General features: G+C 34.5%; 1 protein-coding gene and 1 pseudogene across 5 annotated transcripts in view; one reads left to right on the top strand and one right to left on the bottom strand.

Annotated features, from left to right (window-relative positions):
- SLC4A7 (solute carrier family 4 member 7) overlaps positions 1 to 24,516 on the bottom strand; it is a 98,799-nt gene that overhangs the window by 50,358 nt on the left and 23,925 nt on the right. For 2 of the 5 annotated variants that reach the window (XM_033132962.1, XM_033132964.1), the window contains exons 2-6: positions 13,334 to 13,415; positions 9,444 to 9,590; positions 3,389 to 3,527; positions 2,671 to 2,831; positions 468 to 656 (exon numbers count right to left, since the gene is read on the bottom strand). In XM_033132962.1, coding sequence (XP_032988853.1) covers positions 468 to 656; positions 2,671 to 2,831; positions 3,389 to 3,527; positions 9,444 to 9,590; positions 13,334 to 13,415 — 718 coding nt within the window. Of the gene's footprint in view, positions 1 to 467; positions 657 to 2,670; positions 2,832 to 3,388; positions 3,528 to 9,443; positions 9,591 to 13,333; positions 13,416 to 21,827; positions 21,934 to 24,516 lie in introns of those variants that run through there. The other 3 variants (XM_033132965.1, XM_033132966.1, XM_033132963.1) reach the window with 3 other exon arrangements.
- On the top strand, positions 13,825 to 15,019 carry LOC117037067 (dnaJ homolog subfamily C member 9-like; annotated as a pseudogene).

Below are 24,516 nucleotides of genomic sequence, written 5' to 3'. Positions count from 1 at the left end.
ACTAGGAAAAATGTAATATAGACAATAAAGGTTCAGACCAAAAATTTAGAATTTAAAAACTTAAACTAAATTTATAGGTCATAATTATGCCTCTTTAATTATACAAGAATTCTTGAACACAAACAAACAAAAAAAAAACAGGAAGGAGAAGTAACTCAGGGCTCAGTATACTGATAGCGCATAAATATTACCAATACTTAAGTGTGCCATGTTAAGAGAGTGAATGGTTAAGTCTTTCACCTAAATGATTTCTACACATAATTCTGTCATGTTGTAAAGAAAGACATTTTAGATTTTTTGAAATACACAAATAACACCTTTTTTTTTAAGAATAAAAAAGATTAAATGAGTTGTGTAATAATTATCTGGAAAAAATATCTTTCTTTCCCCAAATGATAATTGTAACATAGTATAATGCTGTTAGAGTAGAAGTGTTAGCAAAAATTGGATGCCACAACTTATCTCACCATTCCTTTCAAGCAAGTGAGGGTCAGAATGTTTCTTGCCTATATCTGCAAAAGATCGAACAAGGGGAATCCGACTGGTGAATCTTTTCTCATTCTGATGATGATGTCTCTTAAGAAGAGCTTCTCTGACATTCTCTCTAATGGACTCATCCAATTGGCCAGAGGCTATCATGTTGTCCAATACCATATCTATTCAAAGAAAAAGAAAGTTGCTTTTATTAAATAACACTTGGATGACTATAACATACGATAAACTGTAAGTGAAACCCTACTAGAAAAATAAGATCTTTAAATAGCTCTAGAAAGTATTATTGTTATCTAATATTGAATAATGCATGCATAAAGTATGATTATCCAACAAAAATGAACGAATTACAAAGACACCCTTATTTTACTAAGTACTATTATTTATAAAGAGGCTACTGTTATACACTAATAGCCTCCCTAGAGTTGAAAGTGCTTTCCTGATATGGATATAAGAAATTCTATTAAACTGAATATTCAATAATATTTGCCTCCTGAGAAGCGTAGGTTTTTTATTGCTTCACCTCATACTTTTCCCAAAAACTGTAGATGAATATCTGGACTCATTCACTTAATCGTTAACTATTTACCAAGTACAGATTATGTGTTGGGAATACAGCAGTTAACTAAGCAGATCAATTTTCTGCTCTCCCTCGTCCAGAGGTAGAACAACCAATGAGCAAACACATAAAATATCATAAAGCAATAAGTTCTAAGTCGATGAATATATCACACTGTAAGGAGAGGCGGGGGTGTAAGGAATGGGGAGATTGATGGTAATGTCATTTTATACAGTTTTGTGGTGACTGGAATATTTTTTATTTTATAGAGTATACTCGCATATAACTATTTTTAAAGTAGTGGCACTAACTTGAGATAAGAGTCAAGTTTTCAAACTTATAAGATTATTCCAAAAGAAAACTGGAAAGGATCAACCTAACAGATTCACTGCAACATTAACAAAATGACTACAGGCTACCATACTCGGTACTAGTGAATGATGGATTATACAACATTTACTAGCATGTTACATTGTTTTATGTGATGATTGCAAAGCCAAAGTAAGTCCCGCATGTCCAAATTCAATATTCATAACCCTAACTCAATTTTAAGTCATTCATAAAAGACAAGAAAGTAATAACTTTGATAATTTAAAGATTTGCAGCATATGGTCAAATCTAACAATATAATAATATCAAAGTAATTTCTAGCCTGAGAAATTCTAATAATTTGTGGTTCTCTTGAAGATCAAATACTATAGATTTTTTTTTTCCCCATGGGAGCAATCTATAAAGGTAGTCACACTATCAAATTCATTATCATAGGTATCTTTTTCCACTTTCTAACCCACAGTATCCTTTAAGCTTCTCTCTCCTTCATTTCCACTGCTACTACCTACAACACTTCAGGTCATCATCATTTCTTACTTAGACGATTCCAAGAGAATAACTGGCCTAACTTGCTTCCAACCTCTTCCTAATCCAAAGCCACCCTATATGTTCTTGCCAGGAAGATTCCTGACACACATGAGATCACACTATTCTCCAACTTAGAAGTCACCAAGAGCCAAAATGCCTACCAAATCAATTCCAATTTCTTAACCCCATAATTCAAGGCTAGTCACAATCTATCTCTAATTTATTTTCCAAACATATCTCCTATTACTATTCAAGAAATCTGTATACTTACAGGAATCTGGATTTCCTGAAATTCATACCTATCTATACTTTCTAGACTTTTCTTCTTTGTCTTCCTCCTTAGAATACTTTCTTTTCTCCTGTACCACCTGCTCCTTGTTCCCACGTGTTCAACTTCCATGAATAAGTTGTACAGTTAAATGTACTCTGTAGATCTTCCCCAGATACCCTGGTCCAGAAAATAAAGAAACAAAATGCTCCTTCCTCTTTATTTCCAGAGAACATACTCCTTATCTGGCTTATGGTATAGTCACTTTCTTCTTGATACTGTAGTTATGTCTGTCCAAATTAATCTCCTAAACTCCAAACTTATCAGAGGCAAAAAGTGTTATTTATATGTCTACTCATCATACTGCCCTGCACAGAATGGAAGCTCAACTTATAAATGTTAAATCAATAGCCTACAATTCTACTTTATTTCCCTATTTAAATCTCTCTAATTTCCGTACAATTTAAATATAAAAACGTCAATTTGCTATAACCTGCTATTTCATCTAGAGTGCCTGCTCTCATATCCAGCATGACTGTTCCATTTAGGATGCAACTTCTGAGTTCAAAAAGACTGTGCAAAGAGAGAGTTGCCACATAAGGTTTACTCCATCGGTCACCGCCGTCTTCAACATCCTCTTCAAATTTCAGCCATCTAAAATGTATAAAATGTAAAAGTATTTTATTAAAGCATGACGATTTCATTTGCTGATTTTAACATGATACACATCAACTCGTTCTTTTGAAGAGAAACAACGATAACCACCACTAAAACATAACTTGGCTACAAACCCATTTTTATAAATTAGGCTAACGATCTACCGTATCTATAGTCACATGTCATCTTTGTAGTTACTGTCTATTCTAACTATCACAATAAGAAGTCTACAAACTATGGCACTTCGTAGTTTCCACTTCTAATCCTCTTTTAAACTTAAAATGTGCAAGATTTTGACTTTCAAATGTGTTTCTCTAATTAAGGACTTGAAAATCTAGGTAATTCCTTTTGTGTCGTGGTCAAGTATTAAGGATTATATAAGGAAACGAATTTTGAGAATAAAGAGGAAAGCTAAAGCCATAATTTCCAGACACGAGGAAATTCCCCGTTCATTGTTTTAGGCACTGGGTATCTCATCATTTCAATTTTACACTCTCATTACAAAAAGAAATCGTGTTCAAGCCGGTGAAACACTGAGACTGAGTCCTGATTACCTGGCAGTTTCCTTCCACTCGTACTCTTCCCCATCTCTGTAACACAGTTCATCCATTTCCGTGAAGAGATCATGGGGGATGTGCTCTTCATCGTCGTCCTCAGTCCCAAGGATGAACTGCACTCTCTGGGAGGGCGTATCTTGACAAAATCACAATGTGAACACACTCACAATTTTCCTCAACGCATTCCCACATCAACTCACAGATTTGAAAGTGAAATGCTTTTGTTACACGTAAACACAGTCCCTCAAAACTCTTTTATTATTTTTCTTCTTGTCAGCAACTCCTATATTTAATGAAGAGAACTATCTTTTACTACTGTTATTATTAAAACGCTGTAATTTGGGAAAGAAACAAGGATCAACAATCCAGAAAAAAAAAAAAAAAAAAAGACTATCACAGACAGATCACACGCACAGACAAAAAACGAAAAATTATGTTAAAAACAAACAAGACTAATCTTATAAGTGATGTAGAAACAAACAAATAAAAACAAGCAACATCCAAAAACCAGCAACACTATGTTCAAAGGCTCCTCACTAAAAATGTGGAAATGTTAGATAAAATAGGACATTAAATAAAATGTGGTTAATATACAGCTAAATTCAAGACTGAAAAAAAGAAAATCCTCCCAGTTCCCGAAAATATGAGAAAACTCAAAGCAAGGAGTACACAGAAACTGACTTTTCCTACTATCGTGGAAAAGTAAAACTCTTGTCAGCTGACGTAAGGGAGGTAGGGCAGTCAATGTAAGAAACAGGTATCTCACTCATAGCATCTGAATTTAAACTACCTATTTGGTGGAGAATCCCCAAAGACAGAAATTAACAGAAATTCTAGTCCAGACGAGTTGAAAGCCCTAGGGCCTCAGTATGAACACACAAGCAAACAACCACAAGCATCAATTAAAAACTTCAAATTCTGCTGAACGTGAGAGATGAGGTCACACACTCAAACTCTACAGTTAAGTGAACAAACCTCCATGCACTTGTAATGCAACACACAGGGATATTAGAACAGGTTAAAGAGTAAATTAAAAGGAATTATTAAAGGAAAAGACAGATCTGAGGAAATCAGACAGAATGTATCAATGACAAATAAGATGAAAAACACAAAGAGATGCAGAGAACAGAATAAGAAAGTCAAACAGGAAAAATTCCAGAAAGAGGAAAATATAAAGAATTGGGGGAAAGGCAATAGAAAACCATATCTGAAAATTTTCCAGTATGTATATGACATAGATCTGCATATTGAAGGAATACCACGAGACCTACACAGGACAAACAAAAACATTAAGAAGTGATTGAACTTCTTAATGTTTTGAACATTTCAATATTTAGCTCTTATATTTAAGTACTATTTTTGGTGCTCCTGTAAGTGGTTTTTTTTTATTTCCATTTCTGATTGTTCATTGCTACTATATAGAAATATGGTTTTGTATCCTGCAACCTTGAGAAACTCAGTCAGTTCTGCAGTTTCGTAGATTGCTTCGGATTTGCTACATACATGATCCTGTATCTGTGGATAAAGACAATTTTACTTCTCCCTTTGCTATCTGTATGCCTTTAGTGTCTTTCTTGCCTTATTACACTGGATAGGTGCTCCAGTAGCATGTTGTACAGAAGTGGCGAGACAGGACATTCTTGCCTTTTTCCAAATCATACGGAGAAAGCATTCAGTCTTTTATCACTAAGTGTGATGCTGACTATGACAAAGGTTTATTGTAGATGCTCCATACAACGTTGAAGAAGCTTTCTTCTATTCCTGCTTAGTTGAGGGTTTTACTATCAATGGGGGTAGGATTTTGTCAAAGGCTTTATCTGCACCTATAGAGATGATTATATGTTGTTTCTCCTTTATATTGTTAATGTACTTATTTACATTGATAGATGTTTAAATCATACACCAACCCTGAATTTCCACTTGGCTATTATATTAATTTCCTATTGTTGCTGTAACAAAACAACCACAAAGTTCGTGGCTTAAACAACATGAATTTATTCTCTTACCGTTCTGGAGACCAGACGTGCAAAATGCATTATAGGACTAAAATCATGGGACGGGTTCCTCCTGAGGCTCTAGGGGAAAATCTATTTCCTTGTCTCTTTTAGCTTCTGGAAGCTGCCTACATTTTTCAGGTCTGGATCCCATCCTCGGATCACTATAACTACTTGCTTCTGTTGTTACATCTACTTCCTCTCTGATTTTCTGACTAAAGACCCCCTGTGATTACATCTGGCCCACCTGAATAAGCCAGTATAATCTCCCCATCTGAAACTCCTTATCTTAATCACAATCGTAAATTCAAGTTTGCCACATACTATTAACATTCACAGGTTCTGGGCATTAGGAATATGGACACCTTGGGGGCCATTATTCAGCCTACCATAGTTATGATATCATTTTTAAATATTGCTGGGTAAGATATGTTTTTATTTTGTTAAGGATTTCTGAATCTATATTCAGGAGACATATATAGAATGTAGTTTGATTCTCTTGTAAACATCTTTATCTAGTTTTGGTATCAGGGTAATGCTGGATTCATAAAATGAACTAGGAAATATTCCTTCATCTTCAATTTTCTGGTAAAGTCTATGTAATTTCTTCCTTACATGTTTGATTGAATTCATCCATAATGCTATTTGGGAGTAAATTTTAATGTGGGAATGTTTTAGACTACAAATTCAATTTGTTTATATATACAGGGTAATTCAGGTTATCCATTTCTGTTTAGCTTTTACTCTTAAGGAACTTCCTCATTTCATCTGAATTATCAATTTTGTTGGCATAAAATCAATCATAATATTCCCTCATTAGTCTTTTAATGTCTGTAGGATCTGTACTGAAAGTTTCCACTACTGGTATTTTGTATCTTTTTCGTTTTCCCTGATGAATCTGGAGATAGGTTCCTCAATTTTATTAATATTTTCAAAGAACTAGATTTCAGTCTGATTGATTTTTTGCTACTGTTTTTCCAATTTTTATTTTATTCATTTCTGCTTTGGTTTTGTTTCTTTTCTTTTCCTTACACTGGTCTAATTTGCTTTACTTTCCCCCTTAGTTTCTTGAATTAGAAGCTGAAATCATTGTTTTAAGATATTTCTTCTTTTCTATTACAACGATTAAAAGCTATAAATTTTCCTCTAAGCACTACTTTAGCTGCATATTTAGCTGCAAGTTTTTCTGCAACCTTCTTTCTGGCACTCCAATTATATATATGTTAGACTACCTGAAATTGTACTACAAGTTACTGATACTCTGTTTATTCGTTTTCAGTCATTTTTCCTTCTCTTTTATTTTGGATAGTTTTTATCAGTCTTCAAAATCATTGATTTTTTTTTTCCTGCCGTGTCAGACCTTCTGTTAATCTTATCCAATGTATGTTTCATTTCAGATATTGTATTGTTAATCTCTAGAAGTTCCATCTGAGGCTTTCTTATATTTCAATTTCTTTCTCCATCACAGTCATATTTTTCTCTATCCTCTTGAGCATATAAAACATATTTATTACAGTTTCTTTAACATGCTTGTTCTCTAATTCCATCAAACTCTGTCATTTCTGGATCTGTTTCTATTGATTTATTTTTCTCTTGGTTACGACTCATATATTCCCACTTGTTTATATTTTAAATAATTTGTGGATATCAGATATTGTGAATTTTACAGAGTTCGGTGTTTGGTTTTATTGCATTTCTTTTAGCAGTGTTACACTTTGTTCTGGCATGCAGATACTTGAAATCAGTTTAATTCTTTCAACAACTGTTTTTAAGAATTTTCAGAGCAGATCCAACTGTTGTCTTTAGTGTAAAACTAATTAAGACCCACTGCTAAGACAATACCCTTTTATGAACTGTACCCAATGTACTGTATGTCACAAGGTTTTTCCACTCTGACTAATGGGAACACATCCTATTCCCAATCTTGGGTAAAATCCAGGAATTGTTTTGCCTAGTGCTTCCTGGTGGTTATTGCCGACGCCTCCGGTAGTTTCCTTTGGCTTAGACCAGTACTCATCCAAAGATTCAAAAAGACCCTTCTTCAGACCTTTGAAACCCTCTCTGTGTGTTGCTCTCTACTTTCTGGCACTCTGCATCTCAAATTCTAGCTTCTTTGGCATCCCCAAATTCCAATCTCTGTCTGCTCAACTCTGAGAGTCTGCTAAACTCTGCTCAGATTCCTATCCATGTGCTGTGGCCTAGAAACTATCTCTAGGCAATAAGGTCAGGCAATCATAAAGCTCATCTAACTTGCTTCCCTGCTCTCAGAAGTTAGAGGCCTGTGCTGCCTGTGTTGTCCAATGTCTGAAAATTACTGCTTCATATATTTTATCCATTTTTCTGTTTAAAATGGGAGGGCAAATTCAATTTCTGTTACTCCATCATGTCCAGAGGCAATAGTCCTCTATAATTTCACTTTAGAGAGTGAAGGAAAGAAAAAAGGGACTTCATTCATGATTTCTAGGATATATATTGGCAGTTAATACCAAAATAAACCAACTTCAGTGACATAAAACTATTCTAGGGATAGCTACTCCATTAAAAAGTCACAAATATTTCCTCCACCAAACTTATTTTCAAACCACTATATTTAGACTTCAAATATCATACCTTAGCTTGAAACATCAAACCAACCACCCAGGTGACCATATAAACATACTTAATTACAATTAAGTAAATAGAATTTCTATAAAAATATTGTGTGCCATTTTATTCAATACGAATTAGAGACACATACTGATCCACCAACAGAATCACCTAAGATATCCTAAACTGGATGGATACATGATATGGAACAGCAAACACCTCTAAATTACTAAATATCATCAAAATTTACTACTGATCCTTTCTAAAATTAGTGTTGGTTTTTCCTTTGCTAGCTACATGACGTTGTTAGCTGTATGAACACTTAATATTTTGCCAGGCCATCAGTATCTTTTAGTACAGGTTGTTAAGAGATTCCCACCATTTAGACTCCCTAAGCTGAAATTTCTCCATCTATACAATGAAAACAGTAATACCTATATTAAAAAAAAAAAAAGCAGAAGAGTAAATCAAAGAGTGTATGTGAAGGACTTGTGGAATGCTTAGCACAGAACTGGCACTTGATATTTTACTGGGCCATCAGTATTTTCTTTCTTATGTTCATACTGTAGCTGTATTATACACAGTAGTTCTTTTTCCCTTTACCTCTTCACAAAACTTTCCTTTAGCTGAGCACAGGTGCCTACAGGGGCGCAGATCATGTAGCTTTGCTAGAATGCAAACACTAGGACCCATAGTGTAAAGACTGGCCATGTGGGCTTGTGTTTTCCTAAAAAAACCAATGACTCCCTAGAAGTCAAGTAAGTGCAGTGTCTGAAAGTTCTCCAAAGGCTGCACAGCTCGTTTTTCTGGCTTTTCCCTTTCCTACTTCTCAGGGCCACTTAAATCAGCACTATCAATGTTTATTATCAGATACCATTCTCTTTCCTATACTATATTCAAATGCCTTTATTCTTTCTGATTTTCTCTGTCTATTGGCACTTGTATATTTCTCTGCTTTCAAACAAAAATCCTGTCCTATAAACCATACTATGAAATCAGTGCACTCTTTTTTGCACAGAAAACCAAGTAATCCAGCTTAACAGATAAGATCTTCTGCCAAAAACGTGTTTAAAAATAAAATAAAATATTCAATCTCTTTCAGGAGCCTGAGGATTTCAGATATTTGTTCACTGCATATGTAGATAATAAAATATATAACAGAGAAAGGGAAATAAAACCCTACTAAATTGAAATTTAAGTGCCAAGATGCAACTTTTTGAATTCCAAGGCTAGAACACAATAAAAACAAAGCCTCTTACTTTTGTTACTTATCGATGTAGATCTTAATCTATAACTAAATATTTTTCTTGGAGAAAAAACATTCTTACTTCGATTAGTATTCCTCAATGCATATAATGTGTCTAAATTATTTCAGACATACAATTTTAAAAAGGAAATACTCAATTTAAAAAAAAAAAGTTTTCCAAGAAATAACTTTGAACTGTTAATGGAGATCTACTGTTTCCTTTTACCATAAGAAGGAGATTCCCGTCCATCTTCTTTATCTGATTCTTTATCTTTTCTTTTCCGGTGGTGATGCTTGTGTCCACGGTGCTTATGACGGCGACGACTCTCTTTACTAAACGGGACGTGAACACCAATATATACAGCTCGATGACCTGAAAAAAGATTCGGAAACGTATTACTGGTTTTCCAAACTGGGAAAAAAAAAGTGATATACACAAAAGTATACAAAAATTTACTTTCATAAAAAAGAATTACATATAAGTAATTCTTAAGTTCACATATAAGTTCACATAATTAAAAATGCTAGTCTCGTATTATGTCTCTTATTTTACAGAGCTCTACACAGAATGTTATACCAAGGGCTAACATCATCAACTGATAAATATACTAGATATACAGGTTACCTGTGTAAGCATTAGTTTGCAAGTCTAAAAAGATAGTTTTGGAAAGCAGAGTTTGGCCTTCTTAAAATCATGTAGACATAAATTTATACTATCTACATTTATGGCCAACCCTAGTTAGCAAAGATCCTTCGCATGAGAAATAGGCTTTAACAATGATTAAATACTTTATAATCATGATTCATAAATGGGTATTTGTACATATTTACTCATTTTTTTAAGTTTTGAAAAATCTCAGATCATCAAGGTCCAAATTACTGAGGGCTGCACTAAATGTAAATGGTTCAAATACTCCAGTTAAAGGGTAGAAAATATCAGATTGGGGAAAACAAAGCAATACAGTAAGGTTATCTGCTATCATGTACTTTTAGAACAGAAAAAACTACTACTGATGTTACATTATCCTAGGTTTGTATTCTGACCAACAAAACAGTTATGAAAGGCAGTTTCTGCTTTTGCCCACTAAATGAAACTGAATCAGGGAGGCAGACAGCTAGCATAGCACTATGTCAAGTACTGAGAAGCATGAAATTGATTTCTTAAATAGTTTTAACGAGGTTCCTATGTAAGCTGTGCCGAGTGAAAGGGGTCATGGGCTACAAGTTTAATTTGCAACTAGGCAAAAACCATCTGGCATAGAGCTGTTTTTATGCCTTCACGTAGAACATAAAAAAGTCCTGTGCTAAAATGTGTGCTGTTAATGACATTCCTTTCCTAACAAATTCCGTAAGATGATCAGAAAATAAATAGCTCAAGAAACTCGAGATCTTCACCTTTCGATGAGATTTAAAAATACAGTCAATCCTCATTATTTGTGGAATTTGTATTTGAAAATTTGCCGACTCACTAAAACTTATTTGTAACCCCAAACTCATGGTGATTTCACAATCCTTTACAAACATGCACAGAGCAGCGAACAGTTTGAGTTGCCTGACGCACATGTTCCCAGCTACGTTGAAAAAGGTGACATCCTGATTTCTTGTTTCAGTTGCCAATATATTAATGTCAATAATATAATATAATAATGTCAATAATCACTTCTTAACTTACAAGACTAGACCTATTGAAACATATTGAATGAAAGGTGGTTAAACATCTCCCGGTACCCAGCACTCTGGCTAGTACAAGCTCAGCACGAGATAAAGAACTGTAGAAATTAAATATCAATTGTCTTTAAATATTTTACCAGAAAATTCCAAATTTAAAAACCAATTATATAAGGTTTATTTTGGAATGATGGAAAAGTTCTGGAATTAGAGTTGTGATGGCTACATAACATAGTAAATATACTAAAAAACAATGAACTGTACACTTTAAAATGATGACTTGTGTTATGTGAATGTTATCTCAGTAAGTAAAAAAAAAAAAAGAAAGGAAGAAAACTATAACTAAACTCATGATCTTACAATTTTATTTTAGTAAAACTATTTTCTTCTCAACACCAAAGAAAAGGAGAAATTAAAGGGTCAATTCTCATCATTGTGCACTGGGAATTACAACATTGTTACTCCAATTAGTACTAATGGGTTTTGGCACACAATCCCAAATGCACAAAGACAAAAATAAATTTTATGAGTTTGCAATTTAGAAAGACTACATAAAATCAATAAGAATATGCTAGAATTCAAAGGTGAGGAGATCAAGTCTCTGTTTTTTCTGTTTTTGTTATTGCCCTCTGAGTGTTCTCAGTTATAATTTTTTCTCTTTGTTCTTTCACCTTTATTTCATCAAAGGCCTATTCAAACTCTGAGGCAAACTTGATCTCTCCCTCAAACTTGATACTGAAATTTAGATATGTACAAAGCATGCAAAGTTAAGGGACCCTGTGGTAAACAAGGGAAGTCAATGAACATAGTCAAGTGCCTCTCTTTAAGTTCTAGGTCATGTATACGTGTATTTGAGGACTGTCATTAAATGGTAAGTGATGGATTAAATGTATCATCATACATTTGAATTAATAAAATTATTGCCAAAAATTTTAACTTCCCTAGTCCCATAATCTAACCATAACCTTCTAAGTAACTGAGATTCTTTCTAGAAGCCCTAGTAACTCTGGACTTTTAAAGCCAATTTTACAAGACAGGGTTTTTTTATTCCCTCAGAAAGTCAATGTGGGGAGCACTTACTGGTGTCTCTTTCCATTTCCTTTTTCAAAGCAACAGATTAAGGTTTCTTAAGGGTGGTAGCAATTTTCACAGACGACTTTAACTTAATGAGAATGTAGTTCTCAAAAAGACCCAAAAAGAAGGCTATCAAAACATCTGTCACAAATACCACCTTAACCAGTTGTTCGGGGTTAACATCACCAACAAGTCACATTGGTATCACATGTCCACAGAGTTGATACATTAAGAAGAACTCGTCACTTCTGTGGTATGCTCCCCAAATATCCATTGTCTCAGTATGTTCATATGGTAACATTAGACAAGCCCAAATTTAGAGACATTCTACAAAGTATCTAACCACTCCTCTTCAAAAATGTCAAGTTCATGAAAAACAAGGAATGACCAAAAACTTATAGATTAGATGAGACTAAGGAAACACAAAAGGTACTACTGGATCCTGAACTATTCAACTGGATTCTTGAATAGATAAAGGACATCAGTGGGAGAACTGGTGAAACCTGAACAAAATCTGTAGTTTAGTTAACAGTATTGTACCAATGTTAATGTCTTCATTTTCATAAACATATGATGGTTATATAAAATGTTAACATTAGAAAAAGCTGGATGAAGGGTATACAGAAACACTCTGTACTATCTTTGCAACTCTTCTGTAAATCTAAATTTATTTCAAAAGAAAATTAAAAACAAAAAAAAAAAAAAAGAAAGAAAACATTGCTTCCTACTCAGGGAAGACTGGCAAATAATTCATTTGCTTCACAATGCTCTGCCGAGGTTTTTATAGCATTTTAGAAGGCTGATGTAACAGACCTATAAAATGAGCACTTAGGTGACAACTAGTGATAACTGTGGCTTTTATTAGTCTAGCATTCTAGTTTGTTCATAATACAAATTACTCAACCTGCTAGATACGAAAAAAAATAAAAGTATTAACTGATTTTATAACTGGCATTTCAACTTGTCAAGTAATAGTAACTATCAGTGAAGTCTGATAAGCATTATGAAATCTATGTTATGTCAATACTTTCAACAAAGAATAATAATCAGGGAATGTTCTATTTGCAGATACAGATAGTAGTTACACGGGTGTTTTGCTGTATGAATCTTTAAATTATATTTAGAAAACTGTTGAACACCCGCTTTAAATGTACACTATACCTCACAACAATAACTAAAACTACGTCAACAAACAGCAGGTAAAGGGGCATCCCAGTTTCGGGTACCTCCTCTCATAAGAGAGTTATATTTTCACTTTAATAAAAATCTTTGTTCCTCTAAAAGAAAAAAAAAACAGTAGGTAAAAGTTAAAAGGAGACTAACATTCATTAGAAATTAATCCTGCTAAGCATATGTGATTTTAAACAAACTTACTCTCTAGTTCTTCTTTTTCAAACTTGGTGTTGACAGTTGAGCTGGTTTTGCCAAGATCCACAACAGCTTCTTCATCAGGACCCTAAAAAGAAATTATTCTCATTGGCTAATGAAATCAATATACAGTGAGGACCTGCTACTAGGTGCATTATTTGAGATATCCAAAAAAACATGTCATTCTTCTCAAAGAACTGAATTCTTATTACAGCTAACTGCATTCTTTTTAAAGTAGGCTTACAGGCTTACCTGTAAGACCATTCAAAAATCTCATGGTAAGAATTGAAGTGGCAAAGATTTTTAATTGGTCGTCTATGGAAGTTACTAAGTAACTGGTACATATACTCACAGAAAAACCCTCCAGATCAGAAATTAAAGAAAATCTGGGGTAAGGGGAACCCTTAGATATCAATATAGAATGCTTTCTTTCTTGTTCTTTCCTTTTTGGTCCTCTAATTAAAAGGAAACATTTACCTCAGTTATTAGATTGCATTATGGTTAAACATAAAATTGTAAAAAATGAATCTACAGACTTAACATGCACTACCACTGTCATGGGCAAATTAACCAAGAGCCAATCAAAGTTATAAGAACTTTGTATTTTACTAGACAAAAGAGAAGCCATGCTAAAATTTAACCTCTAAGGAGATTCTAGCTTTAAGTTGTGAAAGTCTACCTTCATGATTTTGTTCCCTTCTTCAGCTCAACAAAAGACTAAACATACTTACTGTAAAATAAGTATGCATAGTCTATTTTCCAAAAAAATAAAATTTTTGCTTTCCTTCCCTTCTCAACTTACAACAACTTTCAGAGGTGCATTATAATCATCAACTACTATGTACTTACTATGCCCAAGTTTCTGTGCCATAGATGAACCAACTCCCTTCCCTCAAAAAGTTTTCAATTGAGCTGTAGCTCACTCTAGAGCCTTGCCCAGCATGGACATGCTGGATCTGTGTAAGTAAACACTCAGCTGTGCAGACCTTTTACCTTGCTGGGTGGCATGAGGTCTTGAACCTCGTCCAACACAACTATCACAAGGTATCTCAACAGGTGCACCCAGACTGGGTAGGCCAGGGTGACAAGGAAGACGCCGTCCACTGCTTCCTCTTCCTCAGGAAAGTCTATTCCATTTTATGTGACAAAGACTAGACAGCAGTGTACAACGAGCAGGGAACAGTGGACAAGGAATCTGCTGTGCTCAGCTAAGCCCAGGACGGGGAGACATATTAAAGGGGATATCCAAGCTTTTGGAAAGATATACAAAGGTCCTGAGGACGAGTTGGCTGATATTAAACAGGCCTATCTGAATTTCAAGGGTGACATGGATCAGCTCACGGAATCTGTGCTGTGTTTGCAGTACCCAGGGGAGGAGCCCCTAGTGTAGGGAACCTCATCCAGTTCGCCCTTCCCACCAGAGAGGTCCCATCCTATAATGCCTTTGTCAAAGAATCAAAGCAAAAGATGAATGCATGAAAAGGATGGCCCAGGAAGAGGCTAAAAGCGGAAATGAACAAACAGGAAGGGGTTGGGGTTTGAAGAGGGGGATGACCTGTACCCAGTCGTTCAGAGAAGGCAAAGGATGGGCAACAGGAAATGGGCCAAGTCCTGGCTCCCAGGGAAGCCAGTTACTGCAAACCTTCAACGCAGGAGAGGAAACAAACAGCTTTCAGGAAGGTAAAGAAATAATCTAACTTGTTCTCTTATGCTTTAACTGGTACTTTTGTTAGGCAACAGAGACATCTACAGATGACAGAATTAAATAATATTAACATTAATTACAACACTGTTAATACTCCATTGAAAGCATTCTTCTAGAATGAAATTACATTTTTATCCATCCGATGATGAAAGTCGTTTTTGAATTCTGTAAGACAAACTTCCAACCATTCCTATTTCCTCTGTGGTTGCTGCTACTGCCCCGCATGTCCTCTAGCACTTAGAACAATAAACCAAAGTCGCACGTAATGTGTTTAGCTTCTTACCACCTTCAGTGTCCCAGCATAAACTGGGAGGACCAGTTTGTTTTAGAACGGATCAAAGAGGAGGTTGGGTAAATGACCTTTTCAAGTTTCCTCCAACTTTTGATCTAAAGTATTGCACTTCTGTGTATAGCTTTTCTACAAAGCAGATCATATGCAATTGTTCCTTGCTATCCAAACTCTCAGTATCCAAATTCTCCTATCTTGAAACTCAGGAACTGAATCAATTTGATTCCATTTCAAAATTTCCCCGCTATCCAAACTCTGTTTGGTACTCAAAACTCAGAACCAGACACAGTAAATCAAGAAAAGGTGTATCTCTTGATATCCAAACTACAGAATCGAATAGATTTGGATATCAAGATGTACAACACAACTCCAAAGGATTGCTATTCAACTTTATATAGGAAACTCACAGAAGGTAAATGACTTGCCTAGGCTCCGTATTTAAAGAAGTACGAAGCAGGCTCTGTAGACTGTGAGACATTCTCATATAATGGACTCAGAAAGCAGACAGACAACAGAATGAAGTTTAATCAAACTGCCTCGTGGCAATCATACACCCTTAGAAATGAGAAAAGGCTAAATTTAAAGTAGGAAACAAACAAAAGCCCACACACAAAAAAGTTCAAGAATGAATAATAATTACCATCCATTAAGCACGTCATACTCTGAAACCTTTATTTAGCTTTCCTCTAATGATTTCATGCCATGTAGGTCCTAAACATGCACAGGTACAAAAAACAAGCTGTCTCCTAAACAAAAGGTGTGGAAATTGGATTATCCTAAGAGGCAGCATACCATGTATTTTAAAAGAGATTAACTGCTCACATTCTAAACTTTCACTTAGTGGGAACAATTGCCAAGATAGGAAGCAAAACAATGCCCTTATCTTTCTCCTCTAAACAACAACAACAACAACACACTTTTATTCCTGTGCAGATATACTTATGAGCTGAGATGGACTAACACTTATCAGTGAACACTCAGAAATAGCTAAACCGGGCAATCTCACAATATGTACTTATTTAAAGTACACATACTCTTTGACCTCTAAACATCTATCATAAAAATAAAACTTCCCATATGGACAAAAAGCAGCATGTTAAAAAAAAGGATGTCCATCAGTACATCCTGTCATGGTCCACCCAGCTTGTACCCATTAGACACTATCTGTAAAGCCTTAAGTCACTTAAAACCAAATGAGATTATTTTACTGTTATTGCCTGGGTTTTCAATGGGAATGTTTTCATGTTTAACCTGTAGAACAAACTAAAGATAAAATGTTAAAGTCTAAAAAAAACTTGTACATTAGCAATGCAAAAGAAAAGGGAGGGGGAGCACCTGCATTTCTCCCTTCTCTTAAAAACATGACCTAGCTTTGCAATGACTGTGAAACAGGAATCAAAGGCAGTCTGCTATAAATGCAAATCCTAAAGAGGCGACACAAATTGGCCATCTTGACACATTACAAGTATGTAATTCACCCAAATACGCAGGGTGCATTTGACTATATATTAAAAATCCCTTAGATAGCCACAGATGTTTCAAGGGGGCATTACATTTCTGAAACAAGTATACTGTATTTTAAATCCTATCATTTTAGCATAATGCTGTAAGCCATATTTCTTAATATAAAGTAAGTGAATACCCCAGAGTGGACATTTTTATTTGTGTTTTTTTAAAGTATATACAAAAAATGTATGTAATATTAAATACGTGGAAGGCTAAATATCAAACTGCTAACTAACACGGTTGCACTCTGATGTTGGGAAAGCAGTAGGGGATGACAAAGAGACAATCACGTAGTGTTTAATTTTTGTTACAGCAAATATGTTTTATTTTTAGTATTTTAAAAAAAGAATGAATTCAAATTTCAATCTGCTAATATGTCAGTTATTTTTAAATTTGCATCTAGAAAAAAAACTCTTCCTCATATTTTCACTCCAAGAATATAGTGGAAAACTAAAAATAGCAACAGCAAAGAGCAACCCTTGACATCAAAATGTTTCCCTTCTTAACCTCAGATAAGTGACACAAGCCAGTGCTTGTAACACCTACCTAAAATAAAATAAAGTCAAGGCACTGGGAAATCTCCACTACATCAAAGTTAAAAGGCACCCAAATTATATCAATGCAAGATTGATCACTCTAATCTTAAGAAAATTATTTTGCCTTGGTTTCAAATTTCCATTTACAAAATAAGGTAGCTATTTAGATTATAACTGCTCTATAACAAAGAAGACAACAGATTTGATAATTATCCATATAAGATCATAAATCAAGTTTAAATTCTCTGTATATGACTTGGCACATGTACAAGGTTATTTATTGCAGCTTTAACAAAGACTGGAAGCAATCCAAGGGTCCCTTAATAGAGGAATGATTATACACCCAAAGGAATACCAAGCTACTGAAGAAAATGAAGACCCTCTCTTGTACTGGCATAAAATTATCTAAGACCTATTATAAAATGAAATACGAGGTAGAGAACCACAATATGTAGTATGTCACCACGTAAGAAAGTCCTTATGTGTAAGAAAGTCCCCAGAACTGGAATATTTGAATTTGAGTAATGAAACACTGGAAGGACATACAAAAAATAGTAAATCTGGACCCTTTGGCAGTAGAGGCAGATTTCCAGATTTATTATTTTTTATACTGCTTTAATTTATTTTAACTGTAAATACAGAGGTAGACTTAAGTACGCAGTCTTTTGAAAGCCATTTCACCTATCTTGGTCCTCACCTACAAATAATAATGCTTGGCACATAGTATGCACTCAGTAAACATTTGTTGAATGAATGGATGAGTTCCTTAATAATTAGGCCCCACCTGAAAGAGTTGTGGGATGAGATGCTATGTGAAAGTGCCCAAGCATTAGTGCTAACCCACAGAAGATGCTCACGTTGTTACTGAATCTGAATAAGAAAACTATTCCATTTTTCCATAAAAATGCTGTCTCATCTACCACATAACTAGATTAATTAGAGAAGTTTTACAAGTACAGAAACAAATTCCTATTTGTCTAATTAAAACTGATATGAAGATTTAAAATGTATCCTAAAATAGTATTATGGTTGTGTAAGAGAATTACTCATAGGAGATGCATACATAACTATCTAGGATGAAATGCCAAGATGCCGCAACTCAGCTTCATAAGGATCTAAAACTGTATTACTTTTAGAGACTTTATGATATATTATAAATTCAGACACACCTACAAAGCTTGTTGAGATTCAGCTTCCCCTGCCCTATGCTACAGATGCTGGTTCCACAGGTTAAGGTGGAGCCGTTATCTGTATTTTTAATAATTCTCTGTGTGATTCTGGTACACATCAAAGTTTGAACATATCCTTGGATTATATTAAAGACTTAAGTTCCACATATTTAAATAAATCTTGGAGGCTACTTCATGCCCTTAATCATTTTAATATGTGTCTTGGGACTACTCCCACTCCATTTACATTGTTTTGATCACTCAGGAAAGGAAATGTGCATTGTAGTTCACAGGGAAAGACTGTAAAGTTACTATACACTTTCACTAATACGAGCAACCCTACAAGTCTATAGTGTTCTCAAAGTTGATTTGTATGCTAGAATATTTTCCCCAAGATGCCTAGGGCAATCTATCAAAATATATATAAATAACAAAGCCTCCCCCCAAATACCAATTTCCTCGAAATAACCCCAATTCCCAAACCTATCCCCATCTATCACCAAGAGTTGAACTTAAATATTAGAAAACTTTCAATGTATGGGCAAAAGCTTAAGAGTAAGGCAATAATCTTTACTAATCCAGTTAAAGGGAGAAATCATCAATGACTACTGTTTCATAAAATGGAAAGCTAAAGAATGATATTCACAGTTTCTAAAGAACTTACTTGGTATTTTTGGATCCATTTATTATTAACTCTAAAATAAGATGAAAGAGACGTAGAAGGTATATGGAAAATTACTGCAAGTTTTAAATTGCAAATTATTTAAACTTAGTCAGTCATGTGATTACCACAGAAAAAAAAATTTTAAAGCCTTATGAAAAATTGCTTTGCCACCAGACAGTAGGAAAACTGGATCGATTTCAGATATTGGAACAAAAAGCTTCAGAAATGTTTATTTCAAATACCATGGTTAAAACTAAAGACAATTTAAGTTTTAAAGGAAGTTTCAAAGATTAAAGGTAAAGAAATCGAAGAATGGAAGAGCAAGAGAAATCGAAGAGGCATGAGGCATAAAAATTGGCCAGTAAGGCCAGGACTGTTAGTGACACATTTTCTTGTCAGATGCTTCGTTGTAAGGCACAAGCGTCATGGACAATGTAAAGCCTCATCAGGGTTCCTACCTGAAATTATAAATCCTAAATATTTATTATACTGCTTCTCTGAGGAGATGCATGCATTCCAAATTCTAACTCAGTACACACACACACACACACACACACACACACACACACACACAACACAGAAATCACTTATTTTAAAGGTTGTCAAGTATCTATATGTTTATTAACAGAAATGAAAATAATTAAATCTATTTCCAAAATGGACTTAAATATATATTTAAATATGTGTGTGTATACATACACATACTTGTATATGTATACACACACACACACACACACACACACACACACAAACATCCAGTAGATGCTTTTCATCATAAGAAGGTCCAATAGGTACTCTGTCAAGATTCCCCATCGTCAGTCAGCATGGGGTTATCATTAGCTAGGTATTTTTAGGGTTCAACTGCATGTTAATACTGAAAAGAAATAGGAGAGAGCTAAGGAATCCCTCAGCAATAGGGTCTGTTTGCCTGTTCTTCCCCTTGGATAATGTCCCTGTTCCCCATGAATCAACAGACCACAAAAAAGTCTCATTTCCTCAAAGACTAGTTATTAAGAAACTCATCCATACATTCAACAAATATTTGCTGAGTGCATACTAGGTGCCCAGCATTAGTCCACGTGCTGGACTACTTCAGTGAATGAAGAACTGTAATATAATCAAATTCCCAGTTTATCCTTTCATTTACAGGAAAGATATGACTCCCCGTGACGAGAAATCCAGAGGTAAATGAATTACCCTTTCCATTCCTAATGAAGAAATGAGGCCTCACAAACTCATTGGTGTGGATGGGTTTTACTTTTCCAGTTCAATTTTCTCATTTTACAGCAAGTGTGCTCTCGCGCTCCCTCTCTCTCCTTCTCTCTTTCTCTCTCTCTCCCCCTTCCTTCCCTATTCTGTATATAGGGGGAGAGAGAGAACATAAGTATATGTGCACGTGCACACACAAAGCTTAAGCTCACACTGTTAGCTGGTGAAAGAACTAAAATTAAAAGTCAGGCATCTAGAGCCCCCGTTACATGGGTTATTTAACACTAGACAGGAAACCAGGGTCACTGTGATACATGCTGTGAACACACCGTACTTTTTCCTTATAGTATTTTTTAAAACTTGTAATTACATATTGATGTAAGTATTTCCTTAACTGTCTCCCAACCTGAACAGTAAGTTTCAAGAAGAGGGTAATTATGTCTGTTTCTGCTTACCACTGTATCTTCACCATCAGGCAGTGCCTGGCCCTTGGTAAATTCTCTAATAAATACTTGTTGATTGTTAAGTATGTTTCAAAGGACAAGACACTCGGCTAAAAATTCATATTAAATCTACTTAAGGACTCTTTATGAACACAATTAAAGCTCAAACATAGAAAGCTACGCAATATTTTTAAATTTAACAAATCAGCTTATAAAGAAAGCCCAGCATCAGCACATGATAAAATAAGAATGCAATTCACAAGTGGGAAAATCAAACAAATCTAGCTTTGTCTGAAACAGGTTTTATAACTACATACTGCATTGTACTAATTCTCTCATAGTCATTTATCCTGCCTGAAAAGCAAAATCCCTAATTTGTACTTTCTTGGTCAAATTTTTAAAAATGGGACTTTAACATACCAAAGACATATTACGGGGGTAAAAGGGATTAAAAGATTATTTAATAACATATTCACATAGACATTCTAATACCCTTTTTTGATACCTGAGGTTTACAAAACCCATTAGAACAGCAAGAGAAGAACCCTATCACAAATGAATTTCTTCATTAGATAAGACATATAGCTATAGCCCAAAAGTAACACCTCCCATAAATTATGGTTATTAACCATTTTAGTTGTCAATAACTTCAGTGTAGCTTCAAAACACACTTAGCCATTATGACAAAGATTTTTCTTTCCTAGTCTCTTAGCCAATTAGAATTTTTAAAGCCTCATTCAAGTAGTATTAACTTAATCAAAAAAACTAATTGTACAGAATAATAAAGATGCTACAGACATTGCTAACTTTACACTAGGATTTACTCTTTTCCGCGAAGACTTCCAGTCAAGGACACAGAGGATGATACTATTCTAAGCCAGTGCTAATAAGCCTGACATTTCTTCAAGCTTCACTGTTCAACTCTGCAAGATTCAAATTTGTTTGTAAGTAAAACAGAAGATCAGAACTAAGTACATACAGGTAACTTCTTCTCCAGGCGAAGTCTTTCCATAGTAATATATAAATGCCTTGTTTTTGATAATGTAATGCAGTAAGTCCCCTGAAGATTCCAGGGACAGTGAGCACGTATCTGATTTAGGTCACTGTGCTTTGGACAGATGAACTCTTCTAAGTTGCTTTCACGGTACAGCCAATCACCGTCTTCTAAGTTACCTAATCTTCCAAGCTGAAGTAATATACACATAAACCTTTCTGTAACATTATAGAAAAAGCAAACCCTAAGAATATGTGCATGTATATACACATAGTGCGTGTGTTTATACATATATCTTAGAGAGAGTAAATTTTCAACAACAGCAGTCGGTTAAATCTAGCCCTTTCACTTAATTTCAGGAAAGAGCCAAAGATGTTTTCATCTGAAGAGTTTTTCCTTTTTACCATTGCTATATTTATACCAATTTATTGTAACTATATTAATAACAAAATTAGTAAACCCTATTATGGTTTATAATTACAATTTTAACCAAAAATTTCATATTCATATGGATAACAGCTAAAGGGGAAAAGAAAATGAGCAGTGCTCCTCCAATTTTTGGGCTCAAGATCTCTTTACACTCTTTAAAAAATTATTGAAGACCCTCAAAGGGCCTTTGTTTATAGAAGCTTAATATCTATATTTACCTATTGGAAGTAAAACTGAGAAAACTTTAAAATACTTTTCATTTTTAAAAATAATAAAGCCATTACATATTAATATAAACAGCATTTGGAAAACACAAGTTTTCCAAAATTCTAATGGTTTGGGAACAATAACCTAAGGCTTATCATTATTGGTAACAAATACGACCAGTTGTTTTTCTTGAAGTAACAGGCTCATTTCATTTCTTTCTGAGGAAATAACTGTCAAATGCAAAGTCTGACTAACCACAGTTAGTCTGCCAGTTATTCTTCAAGCAAAAACGGTGTTTCATGAAAACAGCAGCTAGTTGAGCTCACAATGCAAGCAACTGGACCCGGGCTTTTTCTCCAGACAACCACTGTACTCCGGTATGTATAAATGTTTTTGTGCACACTTCCTATTTTGTCATTCAGAATATTAAAGCAATGTGTACTCTCAGGTTCAGATTTAACAAAATAGTTTTTACTACTTCATCAAGAACATTCTTAAATGAAAATTTTTGTTTTGTTTTGTTTTTTAAACTTCGAGTGACTACTAGTGCTGTTTGGTGCCTCTGCCTTGTTTTGTGGTAAGGCACCAGCGATTTCACCCATCATTGCTTCTGAACCATCAATACAAATTTCAATAGAGTGAAAAAGGCAAATAATTTAGAATTACTTTAGAATTACTTAGAATTACTATGAAAATAGTTTTGACCTTGCAGATTCCGTGAAAGGATCTCAGGGACTGGCAGGGGTCCATGGATAGAACTAATGTAAAAAACTATAGGTTTAAAATGTAGAATTAAAGAGTTATGAGTGAATTATATTCTTTCTATATTCTCTATAATGTTGTTTGTTCAACGAACATTTTAACGTGTATAGAAAGAGAGAAGTGCCAACACTATGCTAAACACGATCATATATAACACATTTAACTTTCAAATATTTCATTTCATCCTCTCAACTCTAAAAGCTCAGAGAGGTTAAATCACTTCTCCAAAGTCACACAGCTAGTAAGCAATAAGCTTAGGATTCAAAACCAGTCTTCTTCAATCCATTCTTTTCCTCTACTCCAACAATGTAAAAGGAATTTAAGAAAAAAAAAAATTCCAACTATGGTTGATTAAAACAAAATTTTAACTGAACATGAACGAAAAAAAATTGTCTAACAAATTCACATAAAATGTAATTGAAATTAAACTAAAAATATATTCATTGTATACACAAATATGCTTCCTGGTACCATCAAAGTTTGTATTTTAACAAAGCAAATAAATGATATTTTCTATAGAAATAGCTACCTCCCAAAAGTAGTCTTACTACCAGCTAATCCTATAGAATTCATTGATGACATGTACCATATAAATAACAAAATAAGAAATTTAAAACTGAAATAATGTATTAAAAAGAAAAAATACTTTCTTTTACTCTTCCACTGCTCTACATGCGACATGTTGATACCAAGCAAAAGACGTGCCGTAGCCTTCAAATCCAACTAAAGTTTCCTGTGTATTAAACTTCTCTAAGAATTAGAAACCCCAATGACATCAACAGTTATAATAAAGCATATAATTAATCACTTTTTTTAAATCTTCAAAACTTTCTATGATTTATACTTGGCAAATGAACATAAATCTGAAGAAACAAATAGAAAAGATGTATGTTATTCCCTGATTGCAAAAATTCTCCTACATCAAGCTCAGAACAAAGAACATCTGCAAACGATCAGGCTCAATAAGCAATTTCTACAATGACCTCTTGAAATTTACCTCCGGTAGAAAATGTTGGCCCTCCCCACTAGTACTTAAGAGCTTAAACTCCTGGTCATGCATATGTCTCTCCCCCACTGGATTATAAAAACCCAGAGCATAGGGATTCAGGTGGGAGGAAGGGAGGGAAAGAGGAAAAGAAGGTTATGTGAGGCTCCAGAGGGAAAAGAAAGAATTAGGTGCATACATATTTTTAATTTCCCCAAACTGCAAAACAAAATATTATTTTTCATCAAAACACAAAAGATGCATTGCTCCAACATGTCACCTGTTGTGACA

The sequence above is a fragment of the Rhinolophus ferrumequinum genome, chromosome 17 (assembly GCF_004115265.2).
Source record: "Rhinolophus ferrumequinum isolate MPI-CBG mRhiFer1 chromosome 17, mRhiFer1_v1.p, whole genome shotgun sequence".
Classification (NCBI taxonomy): domain Eukaryota; kingdom Metazoa; phylum Chordata; class Mammalia; order Chiroptera; family Rhinolophidae; genus Rhinolophus; species Rhinolophus ferrumequinum.
Note: the sequence above shows the minus strand (reverse complement) of the source record. Positions and strands in the feature narration are given on the sequence as shown.